This window comes from Pipistrellus kuhlii, unplaced genomic scaffold (genome assembly GCF_014108245.1).
Source record: "Pipistrellus kuhlii isolate mPipKuh1 unplaced genomic scaffold, mPipKuh1.p scaffold_m20_p_20, whole genome shotgun sequence".
Taxonomy (NCBI): domain Eukaryota; kingdom Metazoa; phylum Chordata; class Mammalia; order Chiroptera; family Vespertilionidae; genus Pipistrellus; species Pipistrellus kuhlii.
Genome location: NW_023425516.1, coordinates 15116127 through 15139162, shown reverse-complemented (window position 1 = coordinate 15139162; position 23036 = coordinate 15116127). Strand labels below are relative to the sequence as shown.

Sequence of the window (23036 nt, the reverse complement as noted above, 5' to 3'; positions counted from 1 at the left end):
ATCTTTTATGACAACAAAAAAAAGTAAGCAAGCAAGAAAGGAAATTAAACATATTCCTACTTAGTTAATAGGGCTAGACTATCCAAAAGATGTTTAACAAGAAATAAACCTTTATAATATCTTATTATCTATTTATTTAAGTACTACAAATTTCATAACTCCATTTTACAGTCAAACCTCGTTTCTTAAATGTCTCCCATTGTGAACAATTCAGTTATCACAGGAAAAAAATGTCTCAGTTGTCAGACTAAAACTTCAGCTTTCAACCTGACAACCTTTTCATGCTATACCTCAGCATGACAAAAAGCATCTCTAGGTAATAAATATAGGATAGAATGCTTTTGTTGCTGGCAGAAATCCAAGATTAGCACAATTTTAAAACATAAAGCGGCTGTCAAGAGTGCTAACAAAGTGCTCAGAGAACAACAATCACAGACGAATGAATAGGTAGAAAACCTGTTTTTAATTGGATAAAGGAAAAGCAGTTAGCAGGTGATGGATAGCATCTGGGAGGCAGTGATATATGAAAAATTCTTTTAAGGCTAGTAGGAGTTGATTCCATAAATTTAAGAAGAGTTTATTTATAGATTAAATAGTACATTAGACGTGTACTGTATAAAAGGAAGGTTAAAACAGGGAATAATTTGGGGAACTGGAATGGATAAATTCAATTTACATTATTTCTAATGGGGGAAAATGATTCAGTTTTCAAGCAAATAGTTTTTCGAACAGCTTTCCGAAACAAATTAAGTTCAAGAACTGAGGTTCCACTATATTTATAAAACTTCTATAGGTGAAATATTATGTAGCTCAATATAAAAAACAACAAAATTACTTGCCTAATAGCTTTTCTTTTTTCTTGTTGGTCGGAAGAGACATATGCCTTCATCTCATCAACAGCGCGATGAAGTTGAACTTCCAGGTTCTAAGTAGAAAGACTAAGTTTTAGATACAGAAAAACCTCAAGAAAGTTTGTAATTTCCTTTCTTTGTCTCACCTTAATCATGCAATTTGTATAATGGTATTTACTTTCTTCTTGAAGACATTCTTCACGGAGTCCTCTGACTTCCTACAACAAACACGTAATTTTAAATGGCCACCATTACTGAAAACACTTTTGGGTGCAGAGAGGATGACTGAATGCACAACAAAAGAAATGCCATCTGTCAGTTCCTCTTTTGCAACGGTAACACTGTTTACTGTAACAGACAAGGCTACAATCTTTTCTAGAGACAACTGATAGGATCCTAACACTGCACGTTCAGTTATTCATTTCTTACATACCTACTGTGTGCCCAGCTGTGTGTCAGGTGCTGGGACACAGCACTGAACAGACAAATAAGTCCCTGCTCTCATTGAAGAAGAAGAAACAGATAAAACAAGAAGGCACATAATGAAGATTGTTTTTTTGTTTGTTTGTTTGTTTGTTTGTTTGTTTTTAACTTTTAAAAACCAAAAATAGACCTTTATTTTGAATTACACATCAATTGAATAAGAACAATTTAGAAAACACAATTATATTCTATCTCAGAGATTTCAGTAAGTTACCTGAGACCTTTAGAAAATTTCACTTATCTCAAATTTAGCAGCATTGAACTCAACTTGTTTTACCCTTACCAACTACAATTGCCATTTTGTAAGGAGAAACTATTACAATCAGATACATATTAGGAATATTTCATTGTCTGGTAATTGCTGGATATGGGCAATGCAAAGAGGTATCAATGAGAAAATACATTGCACTCACATTCACAATGAAGGTCGTTTTTGATGGGGATGAACATGATAAAGAAAATTCAGCAGAATGTGACAGGGTGACAGCAGGCAAAGTTAGATTGGGTGACCAGGGGAGATCTCTAGAAGGAGGTGATATTTAGGTGAAACTGGGATGATGAAAAAAGTGATCAAAGCAAAGAGATGGGGGCGGAGGGATGCAAAGAGAGAAGAGCGTGTGCAGAAGCCGGGTGTTTGCAGAACAAGTAGACTGCCCATGTGGCTGGATCCCCTCGGAGGAGCAGAGCACAAGGATGTGAAGTTCCCGAGGCAGGTGGGGTCTTGGAGACCACAGTTTGGAAGTTGGGTTTTAAGTGCAACAGGAAGACACTAGCGGGTGGCCTACGTTTTACTCTGGTCTCTTTGGATGCTCTCTGAACAAACCATAGGAAGGCAGGCGTGGAACTGGGAGAGCAGGCGCTGGGTTACTGGGGTGTCTAGGAAGACAGGATGGGGGCCTGGATGTGGGGGTAGTGGTGCAGATGGAGAGTTCAGGGTGCACAAACCAAGTCTGAAGAAATAAAGATCTCTGGAAACCAGGAGACAGACTCAGGAGATGAGGGAAAAGACTCGGGAATCTTTTGACACTGGTATGGTGAAAATATACACACACAGACAGTGTTTGCTATTCTTCAACTAAAAACTGTTTTCTTACCTGTTCCAATTTGGACCGATTGCTTTCGAGGCCTGCTGCACAGCTATCATACTGCGATTTCTTTTCATCACACTCCTGGGTTAGTTCCTAGTGCAAAAAGGGTAAATGACTGAGCAAGTGAAAATCAAAGGCCTGAAATGTAGCTCTGACACAATGCATGCCCTTGTTAGTCTCGTAACTGAACTCTAAGCTTCTTGGCATACTTAAGGGTTATTTATACAACAATTAGACATTTGAGAATTATGACAGATGGAGGTGCTGATAAACACAACAGCTACCATGTACTGAGCCGAGTGCCAGGCTTTGTTAGGAGCTAGGGACACAACAGTGAACAAAATAGCCAAAAAATATTCCCTCAAGTAATGTTTCGACAAGTATACAGGCTGTTGAGTGCTACGATGGGCAAATGCAAGATGTCATAGGTGACCTGGGACTCTCAGTAGACCTAATCCAGGCTTGGGAATCAGTGGGGACAACTTCCTAGAGAAATGGATATCTAAATTGAGGTATGAAGGATTAGTAAGCATAGTTACAGGAGGGTGGACAGGGGAGGAGAAGATTCAGAAAAAAGGAACACTATCCCTAAAGGCTGAGGAGCTAGAAAGGGGAACCATTTAGGATGTGCATGTAATTTATTATAATGGAGTGTGTCTGGGAAGTGTGAAAACAGGCTGAAGTCTTTGGCAGGGCTCTGTTCAGAACTCTGTAAACCATGTTAAGGTATTTGAGCTTTATCCTTGATAATAATGCAATCTCACAGCAAGTCCTTGAGGTGTTAATCTCATGTCGATGCCTGCAGAAAGTTCAGGGGGGCTAAGTATCTGGCCAAAGATTATATTGCTGGGGAGGTGTCAGAATTTGCACTCAGGCTGTTTGAATAGTTTCAAATTTCTTCTAATGCAGTATTTTGAATTAGACAACCTGAAAATATACTACAAACACCTAGAAATGTTAAAAGTATAAATGCTTGATAAGGTAGAGTAAACATCCTTTCAAATCCAGAGTTGAATGGAACTCTCAAGGAACTACGGGGAATTACCAGGCCAGAAACAGAAGATGACACCCAGGAGCTACCCTTGGTGAAGGGAGCTGGGAATAGTCAGTCGTGGTAACAAAAGTGACTATAATGTCCAGGCAGGGCAGCGGACAAAGTCCTAGGCCTGTGCAGAATGCGGAGTTAAAACTGAGAATCCCATAGTAAATCCAAATTATTATTGTTGTTTTTTAATATATATTTTTATTGATTTCAGAGAGGAAGGGAGGATAGAGAGATAGAAATATCAATGATGAGAGAGAATCATGGATTGGCTGCTTCCTGCATACCCCCTACTGGGGATAGAGCCCACAACCCAGGCATCGAACCTGGAACCCTCAGTACGCAGGCTGAAGCTCTATCCACTGTGCCAAACATGCTAGGGCTCCAAACTGTTTTTCAACCCGGAGACCCATGAGAAAAAGGTTAATCCCAGGCCTGGAATGATGTAGCCAGCTTCAGAATGACCTTGGTTTCACACTGCAGTTTCCTTGGGAACAGGCGAGTTAACAAAAATGGTAAGTGAGGAAATGATAAGTGATCATTTCTGTTGTGTGTGCTTCCTTTGTTGGGTGGGACTGCATCTAGTTTAGGGTGACTAACAAAGTATAAAAGACTGGTGGGAAAAGGAGCTATAGCTTTTATGTATTGAAGTGACCTACAGACGCCAAAGACTCTCATGGGTCACAGTCATACCCACTCTCACAGAACAAGGGGCGACAGAAGCTGTGTACTCAGGCAGCTGCTGTGGCCTTCGGATGAGATGAAGATACTTTAGGAGAAGAAAGCCTTTGTTTTGCCTGTGAGTCTGCTGATCAGTAAATTCGGCTGTGCTGCTGCAGAGGTGGATGGGAAAAGGCCAGGCAGGTGTGGGGTTTGAATTGACTCTACTTTCATGGTCTAAGAATTCCCATGCTGAGACATTAACTCGAAATTAACTCCCAGTTTGTGATCCTCCCAAAACACCTGGCAGAACGACCACAAAACCAGTCTGAGGGACACACCCTCACTCCCAGCTGCCAGGATTCGAGACAAAACCTCGAGGAGGAACCAAGATGGTGACATAGGTAAATGCTTCACTTGCTGCCTCCCACAGTCACATCAAAATTACAACTAAAATACGGAACTATCATCCAGAACCGCGGGAAAGCTGGCTGAGTGGAAGTACTACAACTACGGAGGAGAAGAAGAAAACACACTGAGATGGTAGGAGGTGTGGAGCGTGGAATGGGCTGGTCCGGCCCGGCACCCTGGTATGCCACTTTTTGAATCGGGAGTGGAGGAACAAGAGGTCCCAGCCCTACATCAGACCCCCAGCCCAGGGTTCCAGAGCTGGGGGGAAAAATCCAAACCAGTGTGGATTGGGGCTGAGTGACACATAGGCTGCTGGAGACCCAGTTGCTCCTCTTCAAAGGCCAGCACTGTGAACTGAATTTACAAACTTCTCTGAGCTCCAGTGCTATGCGAGGCGCTGGGGGACCCAGACACATACGGGGAGAAACTGAACTGTCTGGCATCAGGGCAGGAACTTGGAGGTGGCTTTCTTCCAGACGCAGGTGCTCACAGAGGTCATTGTTCCCTTGCTGGGACCTCTCTGGTATAGAGCTGATTGGCAGCCATTTCTGTTTGCTCTGCCATGGTAATTCCTTGAGACCCCACCCCACCCAATTAAAACCCCACCCAGGCTTTTGCATATGAATGGCCTGTCCTTTCTCAGCCTAAAACCTGTTAAACTAGCTGCGTCTAGGTCAGGGAGCCTCAAAGCTATAAATAAAAGGTCCAAGGCCCACACCAGCCTGCCTTGCTTCACAGATGGGCCTTGCACGGACACTTCTAAACTTGATACAAAGAAGAGGAATCTACAGATCTCTCTGTAGCTCCTGCTGGGTGGCCACAGGTAGTGGCTGACTTTGCACCTCCTTCAAGACCCAAGAGCCAGCCGAAACCGGTTTGGCTCAATGGATAGACTAGAGTAGGGGTGTCGAACTCAATCAGAGAAGGGGCCAAAATCTAAAATCCAGCCTAAATCGCGGGCCGAATGGTTTACTGAACAGTCATAAACTGTCATTGTGATGGAAACGCAGCAGAGTGCAGTGATGACAGCGTGGTGCGAGCCACATTGCAAGGCCTGGCGGGACGGATTTGGCCCGCGGGCCTTGTGTTTGACACATGTGGACTAGAGCATCGGACTGCGGACTGAAAGGTCCCGGGTTTGATTCCGGTCAAGAGCATGTACCTTGGTTGTGGGCACATCCCCAGTAGGGGATGTGCAAGAGGCAGCTGATCGATGATTCTCTCTCATCGATGTTTCTAACTCTCTATCCCTCTCTCTTCCTCTCTGTAAAAAATCAATAAAATATATTTAAAAAAAAAAGAAAAAATACCCAAGAGCCAGTGTACCTAGTGGTCAGTGTGAGACCATACCAGATTACAACTCTTCATATCCATAAGTGACACACTCAAGGAGCCGACCTTGGGTGGCTGAGGGGACTAGGGGACTCCAGAGGCAGGTGCGCGGAGCTGCTGGGCCTGCCTGGGGGTAAGCCCAGCCTTGCTGCCTGCCTGCCACCCAGTGGGTCTGAGGGGACTGGGCACTGCCATCCTATGGCTGTGGGTGCCACCATCTTTGAGGGTGTGACAGTCAATTAGCATATTCTCTCCTTATTGGCTGTAGGCACTGCCATCTTTGTGATGGCATGAGGGTCAATTAGCATATTTCCTCTTTATTAGGTAGGATTAGATGGTATTTCTCCCATCTCATCTATTAGAGCATCAACTCCAGAGAACAGAGACCTGTCTCTTCTATTCCTTTTGGCATGGCAGTAGTATGTAGTGGAACAAACAAGGGTTTTGAAATAAGATGATATAGAAGCCAAAGTCTCCCCTACTCTCCCCACTTCCTCCTCCTGAGTTGGATAGGTCACTAAACCTATCTCAGGCTCTGTAGTAGTTTCATAAAGAGAAAATGATGTCTATCTGACTTCCGAATCTATGTGATTTTCTTCCTTCCTTCTTTCCTGCCTTCCTTTCTTTCTTTCTTTTTAAAAATTTATCTTATTAATTTTTTTACAGAGAGGAAGGGAGATAGATAGTTAGAAACATCGACCAGCTGCCTCCCGCACACTCCCCACCGTGGATGTGCCCGCAACCAAGGTACATGCCCTTGACCGGAATTGAACCTGGGACCCTTCAGTCCACAGGCCAACATTCTATCCACTGAACCAAACTGGTTTTGGCTTTTCTTTTCTTTTAAAAAAAATATCTTTATTGATTTCAGAGAGGAAGGGAGAGGGAGAGAGATAGAAACATCAATGGTGAGAGAGAATCACTGATCAGCTGCCTCCTGCACGCCCCTCACTGGGGACTGAGTCCACAATCTGGCCATGTGCCCTTGGTCAGAATCAGACCCAGGACCCTTCAGTCCGAAGGCTGATGATCTATCCACTGAGACAAATCTGCTAGGGCCAAATCTGTGTGATTTTTCATTCTGCTTCTCTGAGGGATGGCACTTGCCAAGAGTTTTATGGTTCCATCTCAGGCACGTGCAATACAGGCCCTCATTCAAACCTAAAATCACTACAGGGAGGGTGATTAACTGCCGCTCATGTTGAATGGTATGGGCCACCTGACCTGGCTTTGTGAAGGGCATTTACCTCCTAATAGTTTATCTTTTAAAGCAGTGGTTAGAATTAGCTTCCAAGTAATGGCATTTCCTCACTTATCATAAGCTATCAGAATTTGCCCCCCCGCAAAGTTTATTGATTTAAGTTTACTTGTCACCACATGTGGGCTGACTTTGAGCTTCTACCTGGCCACAGAAGAAAGTGCTTCATATTTACAGCTTTCACATGATTTAAAAAAAAAAGCTCACCTGGATGCACTTGTGATTTTAGCTTAAACTCCTTTTTCTCCTTCTCTCCTCCCTCTAATAATTTATGACAAACCAAGTAGCATAAATTAAAAATAAACCTATTCAGGTCACATTCTTCTCTTTTGCAGAATCATATCAATATAATAGTAATAATAACAATAATGTGTTTCCCATAAATTACCCAAGTAAAATATTCAGGATTCTAATTACTATATCTCAACCAGATAAAATCGTACAGTAACACAATATCAAATTCACCTACTTGACATTTTTGACGCAGTTGTCGCAGTTCTTTTATAACTGGGGCTAGAGCCGACTTCTTTTCAGATACCAGTGAATTCAGTTTTCTTACCTGCCATTTAAAAAAAAAATACATGACATCTTAAAAAAGAATTCAAAAGAACAAAAATACTACATGCATAAATATATTTATTGAAGTGTTATATATGAGTAAAAAGATTATAAATTACTTCAATGCCAAACAATAGGGAAGAGATTTGGTAAATCTTGATTCCCCCATAAGAGAGGATGCCACTGAATTGTTCAAAATGTCAGTTATTAACACTGCAAACCAATATGGCAAAATATTTACAATCTAACAAGTAATGACTAAGACAAACTAAAAGTTGCCTATATACAACTACAATCATGTTGTTATGTAAAACAATATGTAATTACGCAGGTTATATAAAATATACATAAACATAAATGAAGTGATATTCAAAATACTTAATAACCCGAATGGCATAAGTAATAACCAATCACAATGGACACTAGCCATAGAGATGAAGGCAATCTAGCAGGCCTCTACGGTGCTCAATGTTAATCTTTTTTTGTTGTTATTAATCCTCACCCGAGGATATATTTTAGAGAGTGGAAGGGAAAAAGAGAGACATAAAGAGAGAGAAACATTGATATGAGAGGGACACATCAATTGGTTGCCTCCTGCATGCACCTCGACCAGGGCAGGGATTGAGCCTGCAACCGAGGTATGTGCCCTTACCGGAATTGAACCTGGGACCCTTCACAGGCCGACATTCTATCCTCTGAGCCAAACCGGTAAGGACAAAATCTTTTTATGAGTCAGCTTGTGGTGAGATGCTGGGGTTCTGGGCAAGTGGCCAATGTGGATAAGACAGGCTGAGAGTTTGGGGCAGCAGCTATTTACCAGTAAGTAAGGAAAGTGTTAAACATTCGAATGCCTCATGAGGCTGTATCAGTACATTCTGGCTAAAGAGCAGTCCTAAATATGGAAAGATACTAAGGACACACACAAAAGCGAAATAATTTTATTAGGGTGATATGATAGGGAAAACTTATTGTTTATCTTAAATATTTCCTTAATTTTGTATAACTTTCACACACTTCAAAAACCACCAAATGCATAAATTGTTATAAGTTGAACAACCTTACTAGAACGCAAAAATTCAAGAGACTGATACAGATAAAAATGTAAATAATATGCAGAAATGAAAATCTGAATGTTTCACTGAAAACTAGACAAACAAAAATATCTGCCTTCTATACCCAATAAAAAAACACTAAAAATGTGTACTCACCATTTCAGACATGTCATCCAGGGTCCGTCCTTTCATTTCGTCAACCTCACTCTTCAGTGCAGACACTCTCTCCAGCTCTTCTTGGGTGTAACTATATCCAGATATTCCCTTTTTCTCCTCAATGGTTTGCTAAAAGTAAAGAATAAATAGAGGTCAACCTATGAACCAATAGGTTTGATTCCAGATCAGGGCATATGCATGTGTTGCGGGCTCAATCCCCAATGGTGCAGGAGGCAGCCGATCAATCATTCTCTCTCATTACTGATATTTCTATCTCTTCCTCTCCCTTTCTTTCTGATATCAATAAACATATATTTTTTAAAAATGGGGCCACAAATTTGATGTCAAAACCTCAATGACTCCGTAAGAAGTATACATTTTTAATATATAATATTAAAGTTATAAATGAAATAAATTAGTTTAGAATCCTATAGGATAATCTTTATTGACTTCAACAATAATAACATCTCTTTATATGTTATAAAATTACACTAAACTTTACTATCTTCAGGTAATTAGGAAGCAGTTCTAATCTTAGACTTTAAAATAGTGCTATATGAAAACATGCCCAAAGTTACTAATTATCCGAGAGATGCAAATCAAAACGAAAATGCAATACCATCTCATACCTGTCAGAATGGCTATCATCAACAAATCAACAAACAACAAGTGTTGATGAGAATGCAGAGAAAAAGGAACCCTTGTGCACTGCTGGTGGGAATGCAGACTGGTTCAACCACTGTGGAAAACAGTATGGAGTTTCCTCAGAAAACTGAAAATGGAACTCCCATTTGACCCAGTGATTCCACTCTTAGGAATATATCCTAAGAAACTAAAAAAAACAATCAAAAAGGATATATGCACCCCTTTGTTCATAGCAGCACAATCTACAATAGCTAGGATTTGGAAACAGCCTAGGTGCCCATCAGCAGTGATTGGATCAAAAAACTATGGTACATCTACACAATGGAATACTACGCTGCCATAAAAAGAAGGAATTCTTATCATTTGCAGCGACCTAGATGGAATTGGAGAACATTATACTGAGTGAAATAAGCCAGTCAATGAAAGAAAAATACCACATTATCTCCCTCATTTATGGATAATAAAGAACATTATAAGTTGATGGAAAAAAGATAGATACAGAGACAGTAAGGCAACAAGCAGACTGTCAAATTACAGCGGGGAGGGTAGGGAGATATGGGGGAAATAAGAGATCAACTGAAGGACTTGTATGCATGTATATAAGCATAACCAATGGACACCAAACTCTGGGGAGGGAGGGCATATATGAGAGTGGAAGGGGGGCAATGGTAAGATATGTACACATATAATACCTTAATAAAAAAATGAAGAAGAAAAAAATAAATAAAATAGTGCTATATACTTTGCACAGAATATATTGTAAAACAGGACACATTTAATAAATATTTGATGAATGAGTGAATTCTCAAGTGTCCAATTATATTTACATTTGCTCACTCATCCAATATTTGTTTTATACCTAAATGTCCCAGCACAGTTCTAGGCAGTGAACAAAACAGGGGGGAAAATCCCCTTGCCCACAGAGTTTACTTCTAGTGAGAGTAAACAAGCAATATGTAAACAAGTAAAACAAAATGTGAGGTGAGAGTGGAGTTGAAATCATAAGTAAAAGGTGACATCTGAGAAAGCCCTGAAGGAAATGGGGAAGCAAGCCACGTAGACACCTAGGAGACCAGCAAGTGCACAAGACATGAGGCAGGAACATGCCTGGCCTGTTCACGAAATAGCTGGGAGACTGGGGGAGCTGAAAATAGAATGCCGTGGGGTGGGGGATGGATCATAGAGGTCTCAGTTGGTGTGCTGGGACAATCTCAGTCTCTGTCTATTGTCCTTTGCATTCTCAAAATTGTCCTAGTTTAGATGATAAATTATACTGTTACCTTATTTTTAGGCCAATGAAAGAACTTGGACTTATTTTAAATGACATGGGAGACTTGTTGGAGGGTTCAGATAAAGAAATTAAAAAAAAAAATTAATCTTAGAGGAAGGAAAGGAGAGAGTGAGTGAGTGAAACATCAATCAGTTTTCCATACTCGCCTGAGCCAGAATTGAAACTGCCAATTTCTAATGTCACCCAGCCTCTGTCACCGACCGCCCAGTGCTTGGATAATGGGCTCAAGAACAGAATGGCTATGTTGGCAAAGATGGAGGCCCCCCATGGGCAAAATAGCATGGGTTCTCTCTGACTAATGCCCGTCTAGCCATTGCTGCTGCCACTGCCACACATCTGACCCGGCAGCAACAGAGATCAGTCCTGAGCTCTGGGTATGGAATCATCCCTTGAGGAAACGAATCATCTACTTAGTGGCAATATGATAACATCAGATCCTTCCTGCTCTGAAAAGACATTTCATCCTGACTGGCATTGATCCATGTTCTCGGTGAGGGTTTGCTTTTTTTGCCAACAGTCATCCAGCCAGCACCACTATCCAAGGGCTCAGAGTATCTAGTCTACTGATGTGGAATCCCACATATATCCCCTCAGTCCAAGAGACCTAATTTACGGCAAAGGAGGTGTGGTGGTGGGCACATGATCTTGGGATTCAGTCACTGTACCACACACCACACCATCCAGCGAGCAAATGACCTGACAGAACAGAGGAAGGACCTTGTGAAGGGACAGCTAAGTGGCCAGATTGGAACTGGTGGCTTGTGGGGATGAGTTCTAGTCTTCAGGATGGCGTGTACACCACAGGAGCTGTGTTCCAAACAGACTGAACACATAGGTCTTGAAAGTATGAGGGTTACCACTCACTGGGCTTCCCACTTATCCACTTAAGGAGCTACACTTCCCTTCTCTGGCTTCCAGAGCTGAGTGTGCTTCCACCAGAAGGCACATGAAGGGACCCTCTACACTTCATGCTCTGGCTACCATACTGTCACTTGGGCTCCTCATGCCAGTGGACAAACAGGCAAAGAAAAGAGTTATTATATTGCAGGACATCCATAGGCTATTAATTACCCCAAAGTCAGCAAGCATAAGAGTGCTTCCTGGGAGGGAGGGGTAAAAAAACACACAGAAAAGACTGCTTCCTGCTACATTAAACATAAATGAATCAGCTTATATGACATCTCTGCAATTAATCAGAAAAAACAATAATTGTATGGTTTTTCTATTAAAAACCATAGAGCTATAACCCATAAACCTCCTGGCATTTGTAATTTTAGCACCCCAAGATAATACTGTATTACCAGTTGATGCTGAATATTTTCAAGACGTTGTTTAAGGAGTTCTTCTGTCCTCTGTAAGAGACCGAACTCAGCTTTAAATTCAGCTATTATCTGATGCTTCTTTTTGAAAACTGTACTCTTGCTTCGAAGTTTGCTGACATATCGCTTGAACTGTAAAAGAACACAAAATGTAGTTTAATGAGTAGAAAGGCAGTTGCTAAATATCACATATGATCTCAATGTATTAGAAACATTTTATTTTCTACTGTCTAACACATGTCCCAAGGATGTAATAATAACTTAGTTTTATTAGAAAACTTAAAAAGACTAACTGCTGATTAAACAAATTTTGTGTATGTTTTAATTTTTTGAATCCATCTAAATAGTGTAAATCCTATGTAAAACTCTATTACCGTCAGTATTTTTCCTTTTTAAGTTATACAGCTAAATCCAAGGTCAGTAATTCTAAATTTGTAAGGTAGTAAAATAGGAAATATAATATTTCTAAAATTTAGGTACATTTTCCCCCTTAAAGACTTGATTCGTCCCCGAGTATTTAAAAAATGCCCTTAAAAATAGTAAGATTAAAAATTCTTCACATAAAAATAACTTTTAATCCCTAGTTTAGACATCGTTCTAAAGTTGATTTAAACTTTGAAAGAAATACAGAACACATTGTGTTTTAGAGGAAGGAAGTTCAAAATATTTTTCTATCCATGATTAAGTTGGTTTTAATATTAAGGAATTCAGCCCACACACACAGCAAATTGTCAATGGCTGGATTATAATAATGGTTTTAAAATTTTAAGTCATGCCAATATACCTAGAGTCTATTAACTTGCAATTTTTCCTTTTAAAGAATAAATGTGTAAGCCTGACATAACCACAGACTCAGAATCCCTAGAGTAACTATAATATGTTCTATTAAAAGTGTCCTGGGCGAAGTGCCCAAAATGAAATCAAACCTATTCATCTGCTATCCTCTGTATTATCTAGGCCAATTTCCCCTTCTCTATCTTGCTGTGCTCCAGAACTATTTTTAAAAGCTATAAATGTTTTTGGTAAAAGAACAAACCCACCAATTACTCCATGTGCTCTCTGCTGATTGGTTGTTATTTGATGTTCATTGGACAAACTACTTAAGAGAAGGGTTGTTGGGGTCAGATTAATCATGGTTCCACTCAATTAAGCAACAGGTGGCTATCAAAGCACTCTGAGGGCTCTACTACTCCAAGGAACTAGGGGAAAGAAAATGCATTATCCATGTTTTCCTTCCACTGCAAGTTCCTTCTGTTAAAAAAAGAGAAAACAGCCTGGCCTGTGTGGTTCAGTGGTTGACTGTCGACTTAAGAATCAGGAGCTCATGGTTTGATTCCCAGTCAGGGCACATGTCCAGGTTATGGGCTCAGTCCCCAATGGGGGACATGCAGAAGGCAGCCGATCAATGATTCTCTTTCGTTACTATGTTTCTACCTCTCTCTCCCTTTCCCTTCCTCCCTGAAATAAAATAAATTTTAAAGAGAGAGAGAAAACAGAAGTCACTCAAGCCCCACTATCACCAAACCAAGACTTAATACCTAACTTAATTACAATTGCAGCCCCTCCCAGGAATGGAATCTTAAACCAGTCCACCAGGAATTACCTGGTTACCACAATCTGCCTGACAGACCCCTGCCATCCCCTAAAGGAAGATGACCTTGCCACAACCAATCCCCTTTTTGCTTGGCCAGCTCCCTTCTGTCTATAGAAGTTTTCCATTTTGTAAAGCTCCTTACAGCTCCTCTCTGACTAAATGGGATGCTGCCTGATTCATGAAGAGATGAATAAAGCCAGTAAGATTTTAAAAAATGTACTCAATTCAATTTTTTTTTAAACATTTCTATCATTTGGATTTCAGATTATTTCTGAATTCTCAAGTTATAAAAATAAAATCACGATGAACATATGGAATATAAATCTTTAGACATTTAAAATATACACTGAGTGGTCAGATTATTATGATCTCTGAATGCATAATAATCCAGCCACTCAGTGTATATCCCATATATTAAAAGGCTAATATGCAAATTGTCCACTCCCCGTGGCCAAACTGGCTGACTCCACCCATGCAAGAATTCATACACTGAGCCTCTAATATACAGAGAGGAAGGGATAATTAGAAAAAGAGAGAAACATTAATGATGAGAATTGACTGGCTGCCTTCTGCACATCTCCCACTCGGGATAGAGCCCAAAACCTGGGCATTTGCCCTGACAGGGAATTGAACCACGACCTCCTGGTTCATAGGTCAATTCTCAAACATTGAGCCATGCCAGCTGGGATAGACACATTCTTAATAACTTTTACAGGACATGTTTCCAGAAATGGTAAAAAAGAAATAGGGTTTTGATACATTCTGCCCTTCAAAGTCTATTTATGGTACTTTTTATAATTGTCAATTTTATATGTAAAAGAGAATCTTACATTTAATTTCCATTTCTTTATTAGGGAATTTCACTTTTTTCTCGTGTTCATTGTACATCCATAGGGATTTACAATGAATCCTTGAGATATTAAGGAAAATAGTTCACTCTAGCAGTAGCAGGCCAATCAGACAAATTTGTCATGTAACTGAACTATAAAGCTTGTCACTGAGCAGAAAGGCCCATTATAGCAGCTATTACTAATCATTTGGACCAATATGCATTTGTAATCTAAATTTGTCATTTAAGAAAGAGCAGCCATCATTTTAGATGCTGAAATCAATAAGATTAATGCTTTAGAGCGCTAGCTTCTGGCTTTGGGACCAATTTTACTGACTCATTTCCTTTGTGATCAAAATGAAATTTGGCAGATGTTCTTTCTCCTCTTATCCATTTAATATATTTTAGAGCCTTTCATAGTAATGATCAAAATCTGGGCTAGCTTTTTAAAGGGCAAGGCAGCCTATTTCCCTAAGTATGAAACATTTAGATGCCCTTAAAGCTTATCTGGAGCTCACAAGTATGATTGGATTCCAGACATCATTCTGGATATTTATGTAGAAACAGGAATCTCTATTCCTGCTGCAAACTTTCCACCTCAATATCTTACAGGACAACTATTTCCACAGGAATTAGCTGCAAGACTTTACAAGACAACCATATAATAAGTACTTTATAGGGTCAAGAAGCTGAGACCCAAGAAAGTTAGGTGTGCAATGAAATAACAGCAACTGTTCAAGAATAGCATGACTATACCCAACGGCTACAATTTTTTTTGCCCATTTGTCAGTCCCTTGTATCCTGTCTAAATTCAGACTTGCAGAAAACCTGAAAAGACTATCTTTTCGTGTCAACTTCATGCCATAAATCATTTGGATTCCCTGAAGTCTGGTCTGAGAGCTGCTACTTGCTTTAAGGCAATAAAAAAATGTTTCACAGCAACCTTTGCTTTCTGCTAAAATGACAGTCTTTCCAAATCACCTATCATAACTCGTTCCATATATCTAAACACACATACAAATACTATGTTAACCTTTACCAACCTGTTAGTATTACGTTTTAAACTTTAAATTAGAAAGATCTCACCAAGCAAAGCATAAACAATATAATTGCCTCCATATGGCAATGGATAATTAGCTGCTAATTCTTGAGAGTTTATAAAAAGCAATATGATACATTCTGGTAGAAAATTGCTTAACAGAAACTTGTGGCACAGGAACACCAATCTGTGAAACACAGTCAGTCATACCTCCCAAGGTCTCTAGGCTTCTATTATAAAGCAAGTCACCAGCACACAGCTGCTACTGTATCTGGATGGGATTTTCAACTGCTGTGTAAGCAGTTAAATCTCACAAACTAATTTCTATGAAATATTTTCAAATTCGGGGTTAAAATTGTGGAATTACCTAGATTGCATATGTAATATACCACTTCTATTACAGTGCACTGAGCCTAATTTATTGGATTCTGTTTTGTTCCAACTCTTAGAAAATTTTAGGGGCCTCAGGTCCTGCTATGAACTCTAAAGAGCACAATGTGATTTGAAAGGTTCTAAAAATATCACAGGTTTGCCTTGGCTCACTTGGAAGGGTGATGATTCAATTACAAGTGTCAAAATTTGATTCCTAATTTTTTGGGATCTGACAGCTGAAGTAAATCTTGCCAGGATTTCCTTATCTTCATTGTGCTTCTCTTTGAAGTATTTAAAGATTTCATAATCTTTGCAATTTAGCTCTAGGATTTTAGGATTGCAGTCGGTAGCTATAGAATGAATTGGTTGGGCTTTAAAATAAAATATATATATTCAGAGAAGAAGGCAGAGGGAGAGGAAATCATTGATCAGCTGCATCCTGCACGCCCCACACTGGGAATCAAGCCTGCAACTCAGACATGTGCCCTGAGAATCGAACCATGATCTGGTTCATAGGTTGACACACAACCACTGAGTCATGCCAGCTGGGCGTGGTTGGGCCTTTTTAAAGCTGCTTATAAATATTTTTTGAGTAAGCACATTTTGTAAGTAGATATTGACAGCAAAACAGATGAGCTCTTGTAACGGTTAGGGGAGAAAACACAAAGGACTCTATACCCATGCACCACAAACCAGGAAAGAGCTTTCAATGCATGAAGCGCCAACAGAACCTTAACCAGAGACTCATTGTTGCTATAAAAAAGTTCAGACCTAAAAGGCATGCATTCATCATCTGAATGACAGCTCTGGGAAGGGGGCACTGCATCACCGGGGCTGCTTTTTGTTTGCTTTGCTAATAGAGATCAGGGTGATTAAGACAGTAGCCACGTAGCACTACTACAAGAAGCACAAGTTCTATTTTTTGCTCTTACAGTAAGTAAAACAAGTCATCAAGCTCACATTGCCTAAAAAGCGAAAAACTCATCACTTACCAAAAGAACTAACTTAGAGGCTATCATATTAAATGGCAAATACAGGCTTATGGCCAGGCATTAATTTATTTACTAGAGGCCCAGAGCATGAAATTCGTGCACAGGTAGGGTCCCTAGGCCTGGCCGGCAAGCAGGGCCAATCTTTAGGGCACATGTGTCAAAAACAAGGCCCGCGGGCCAAATCCGTCCCGCCAGGCCTTGCAATGTGGCCCGCACCGTGCTGTCATCACTGCACTCCGCTGCGTTTCCATTACAATGACAGTTTATGACTGTTCAGTAAACCATTCGGCCCTAAATTTAGGCTGGATTTTAGATTTTGGCCCCTTCTCTGATTGAGTTCGACACCCCTACTTTAGGGTAACCAGCAGGGTGATCAGGCTCTCACTTGTATCTGCCTTGACCAGTGGGGCACCACCCACTCGCCGGCACTGCTCCCTTAACCCCCCACATGCTTCTGTTGCCGGTCATCTCCCTCTGTGGAGCAACTGGTGGAGCAATTGGGACAGAGGGGGCCCCCTCCCTAGCCTTTATTGGCCTGGGGCCTGCAGGCTGGAGGAAGCTCCTGCGTTAAACATCTACACCCTGGTGGTCAGTGTGCATCATAGCGACCGGTCATTCCACTGGTTGTTCTGCCGTTTGGTAGATTTGCATATTAGGCTTTTATTATATAGGATTTATAAAAATACTCACCTAAGTACATGCTTTTTTTATTGATTTGAGAGAGAGAGAGAGGAAAGGAGAGGGGGAGAGAGAGAGAACATTGATTTGAGAGCAAAACATTGACCACCAACAGAGGATGGAACCTGCAATCCAGGTATGTGCCCTGACTCAGAATCGAACCTGGAACCTTTCCACACACAGAGGATAATGTTCAACCAACTGAACCTCACTGCCCAGGGCTATGGGCAGATATTTTAAAAAATTATTTTGTCTATACGATAAAATAAACAACCATGTTTATGATGAAGAGTTACATAAAATAATTTTTCTTATCAACTGAAGTACCATGATATTTTTAATATTTTCATCTTTCTATGAAAGAATATGTCTATATTAGATTATATTAGTTATACATTTTTATCTGGGTTTCTATACATTTACCGAGTGCCTATTACAGGCCAGCTATCAAGTAAATGGTAGTGAGCATGAGATATGCCCCAGTCGCCATGGAGCTGACTGGTTTCTTAGGGGAGGCAGAAACTGAGCAAATGATCTTAACTGAGCTATGTTACCACACATATGAATACATATGAAGACTGTGAGGTGTGAGCTGGAAAAATAATTACAGGCTATGCTTCCTGGAAGAGAGGTTACTTAAGTTTTATGTTATCTTAAAAAAATCATACTGATCACAGCAACCTTTGACTGACAACTCAGAGTCATAATCATAACCTACTATGCTTGCTACCATACTGTCTTTCTATCTCCTCTCACACTAAATCTGCATAAAGCAAGATATTTCTATGTAAAGATCTTTAAAACATTCCAAATTATGGAAAACTGAATTTACTTAATATTAAAATCATGTCCCAATATTTGAAGTTATCATAACTTGAATCACAGCAACAATTTGCCCTTTAAGTGTGTGCAGTTTATTGGGTGCTAAGTATATCTCAACAAAGCTGCTGGGAAGGAAGAAGAAACTCTCTGTGTGACAAAAGACTCCGTATAGAAAGAGACAGTAACAGACTAGAAGAAAAACAATTATCCAGGTTATGATGCAAAATATATGTAAAAATATGATAGATAGGGAAATACAATCCATTAGAAAAAAATGGAGAAATAAAATAAACAGAAAAATGACAGAAGAAATAGAAATGACCAAATATGTATTGGACAGATATTCAATCCAATTCCTTATCAAGAAAAATGAAAATTCAAGCAAAATATTGTCAGAATTCCAAAAATTAAAAGATTGAGGATCAAGTGTGGTGTAGAGTTTTAAGTAAGAGCGGAAACATATACTCTTGTACATTCTTGGTGCCACAACATGGCTGGTGATCAAACCCGAGAATCTTTGGTGCAAGGGGGGGTGCTCTAACCACTTAGCACACCGTCCAGGACACTACTACTTCTTGATACTCTCTCTGTGTAAACAGATGAGTGACAAAGAACATAATTTTTTGGTGGTTACCATGTGGTATCAAATGAAACCCCGGTAAAGTATATGTGTATTATATAATTGTAAGTATAACAAACTTCCTCCCTTTTGTCCGTTTGGCCCATCACTTCATCAAAGTAGAAAATAAAATTTGTCTACCAAGATTTGTTACTTATAAAATTATGCTGAATATTCTCCAATACCCTCTGTTTTTTTAGATAACTGCCAAGTAAGTGGTTGGCCATTGCTTAAAAATTAACTTGATTTTATGATTTCCAAAGTTAGCTTTTTTCCCCTAAAAAAAAAAAAAAATGTGTTTCCTGTCATCAGATACTTCTCCTTTACAATATATTTAGTCAAAAATAAAGGCTAGTAGCCAGCTGGTGTGGCTCAGTGGTTGAGCGTCAACCTTTGAAACAGGAGGTCATGGTTTGATTCCCAATCAGGGCACATGCACAGGTTTCAGGCTCAGTCCCCAGTAGGGGGCATGCAGGAGGCAGCCAATCAATGATTCTCTCTCCCTCTCCCTTCCTCTCTGAAATCAATAAAAAAATATATTTTTAAAAAACTTAAAAATAAATAAAGGCTAATAGTTTGGAATTAGATTCTTATGCCTCTATTTGCATACAGGGAATAGCTAACGCTGAATTATAAGCACTTCTCATGCCAAATGTGGCCATAGCAATTACTATTTCCTGTCAATAGGGCAGCATTTTCTTAAGAATAGATAAAAATGCTAGAAGATAACATGTTCTCTTATAAAGCAAAATTGCTACATAATTAATCTTTTTTTTTTTTTTTTTCTTGGCTAAAGGATGTCACCAAGCACATGCTGTTGGCTTCCAAGTATCATTTAAAATACTCCCGTGTCTCAAAGCAATCTGGAAGTGGATGTTAAAAGCCAAAGGAATGTTTCAATCAAGCTCTGACTTTTGAAAACCTACCACTTCCCCAATAAGTGAAAAGGCATATTGCGAGGTTACAACCAGAAAGAAGCACAACAGAGAAGTGTTTGGCACAGTGAAGGTTCACAGCAAATTTGTAACAATATGAATTCAACAACTTTTGAAAGCCAAAATGAGGTCTGGACAAAGCAGCTTTTAAAAATAGCCTTTGCTGAGGCCTCTTAAAAGCTGTAAGAGGTGGTAAAATACAAGCAATGTTTAAGATTAAATGTGATCTACCATTTGATTTGCTTTAAAAAAGAAAAAAGAAAAGAAAAAAGCCCTGAGCTGAAGATATTTTCCTTCCTTCCTTCATTTTTGAGCTAACTTTATAAAAGGAGATGGGGAATTATATTTTTGGTACTTAAGTTTAATCACCTATAAATGACAATTATTACTTGTCCCACTACTAATCTTATGAGCTTGACAAAATGACAAATAATAGCTGTTAAAGCACTGTTCAAAATTTAAAGTGTATGTAGCAATGCAAGATATAACTGTATTTTTAAACTTTGTAAACATCCACAATGAAGTCATTTTAATGGTGTCAGTGCAACTGGTCAAACACACATTACTGACAAAGTTACTTAGTGGTGACTGTTCTTAGCTCTCTATGAAATTACATTTATCAACAATTATGAATTTTTTTCTTATCTGTTCCTACTCATTTGATTTCAGCTTTATAAAATAAATCCAGTATAAAACCACTTAATTAAACAGTGAAAATTTGGAATATTAGCTCATAAAATCATTAAGATCTGTCATTGTACATCAAGAATTTCTTAATATTACTACACAGAGTTTTCAGTTACATATAAAGAGGTTTCATAAAATAATATTAACTTCCCATTATTGACATTCAAGATTTAAAAAAGGCAAAAGCATTCATGGTTTCAAACAAGAACAATACTCACATCCTTGTCCCATGAGAGACCTCAGCTTACCTCATCTCCCTTCAGAACTTCAGTGCCATCAAACTCCCGGGCCTGGTTCGTCTTCACAGACACCTCCCGCTCGAGGCTGGCTAACTTCTCCTTTGTTTCCTGCAGTTCCTCAGCTTTTGCTTCTTTTTTACGTGAAATGATAGATGCCTAATTGAGCATTAAATGCCAATGTAAAATAAAACATATCCAATCAACGTTCTGTCAAATTGTGAAATTCTCTATATTTTAGTTTACCAAGCTAAAATTTCAATGTAAGCATATCCACTAGTATAGCTACAATAAAAAAGACAGATAATAAGTATTGGCAAGAGTGTGAAGAAATCAGAAACTTCATACACTGTTGGTGGGAATGTAAAATGGTGTAGCTCATAGGAAAGCAGTTTGGCATTTCCTCAGTGTTAAATACAGAATTATCATATGTACCCACAACTCCACTCCTAGAAATACAGCCAAGGGAAATGAAAACATATTTCTACACAAAAACTTGTATTAAAATGTCCATAGCTGCATTATTTATAATAGCCAGAAAGTAGGAACAACCATCAACTGATGAATGAGTAAACAAAATGTGAAAGTATCCATACAATTACCCAGCAATAATAATGAGATATTGATACATATTAAAACATGAGTAAACTTTAAAAACAGTAGGTTATGTGATATGTTGTTGGAATTAAAATTTTAAAACTTTACTTTTTGGTGATATATTCTGAAATATTTATAGATGAAATGATATTAAATCTAAGATTTCCTTCAAAATAATCTAGTTGGGCTGGTGGTAGAAATGACACAAGAAGGCCATGATTGCTGTAACTTTGGGAAACATGAGCATTTACTGAACTACTTTCTCTACTTTGGTATATGGTTGAAATTTTCTATTGTAAATGGTTTTTAAAAATTCTAACATCCTTGAATAGTGCTTTGTTATGCAGCTCGGTGTTTACTGAGGTTACCGAATGCTCTTCACACTGAACTCCTGCCTGGGTTCTTTTTAGAATCCATGGCTTTCATCTGACTCTTTGGTTGAGAAATACATTACAACATATATAATCTCATGATCTAATAGCTGTGGAAAAAATGATAAATGCCTTAGCAGTAAAATTTAATTCATTCTATTCTTCCAAACTAATTTTAAACTTGAAACAGTATATTGCCATTAATTCATTAAAGATTACAAATATTTTTACTTATATCACTTAAAGTAACCTTTCATTTAAGTAATCAAATTCCACATTCACAGATATAAACACAAATAGCCCTATCACCACAGTTGGCAGACTTGAAGGAAACTAAGCATTATCTGGTGTATTGCATTTCAAACTTGAACACAAGTCTTTTGTAGCTTTTTCCATAAATTCCTTGTTATAATCCGGAGATTAGCAATGACAGAAGAACACTGATTGCTTTCTCCCTTCTCACTTTAACACTGCAGATAACACAGCCTGTGGTGTTTATGAAGATGCTCAGAGCTAAGTGGGCCAAAAGAATGGGCTTACCTGTTGCCTATATAGTGAGAGTTTGCCTTCAATTGGCTCATTTCTCAACATTTTCTTTTCAATCAGCTGATTGATCTGTGTATTTATTTCATTTATCTAAAACAGCATGAAAATAAAAAAGGTTAAATCTCTCCCTATGATTACACAAAGCAAGGGACAATTGGCCCAGCCAAGCTTTGAATTTATGGTTCTTATCATCAGTGATCAGATGGTCCTGTTGATGTTATGAGTGGGTTGTTATGATTACTTTTAGAAATACTGAACATTTTGTGGTTCATGATAAATTTTACACAGTATTATTACTTACATGGATTTAACCATCCATGTCGAAATAATCCTAAAGTATTCAGCATGAGATATTTATACATTATTATTGTATTAAAATTTTTTTTTTAAATCTGAAGTGATCCTCTCTCCTAGCTTGTGACTTTTAAGTCACTGCAAGTAATAAAATCCAGACTAACATTCCATAGGGATTTATATAAGGAATTCATGAACCCAGCTGAGAGTTGACAAGGATGACATCTAAAAACCTTCCTGTTTAAATGATCTGTGGTTCTCCCATAGCTGTCATTTATC

General features: G+C 39.0%; 1 protein-coding gene across 4 annotated transcripts in view; it reads right to left on the bottom strand.

Moving 5' to 3' along the window:
- Positions 1–23036, bottom strand: part of IFT81 (intraflagellar transport 81) — a 162606-nt gene that overhangs the window by 8439 nt on the left and 131131 nt on the right. For all 4 annotated transcript variants that reach the window (XM_045585586.1, XM_045585585.1, XM_036449304.2 and 1 more), the window contains 8 exons: positions 22458–22553; positions 20962–21108; positions 12129–12278; positions 8892–9020; positions 7595–7684; positions 2429–2515; positions 998–1069; positions 840–925 (listed from right to left, as the gene is read on the bottom strand). In XM_045585586.1, the coding sequence (XP_045441542.1) occupies positions 840–925; positions 998–1069; positions 2429–2515; positions 7595–7684; positions 8892–9020; positions 12129–12278; positions 20962–21108; positions 22458–22553 (857 nt within the window). The remainder of the gene's footprint in view (positions 1–839; positions 926–997; positions 1070–2428; positions 2516–7594; positions 7685–8891; positions 9021–12128; positions 12279–20961; positions 21109–22457; positions 22554–23036) is intronic.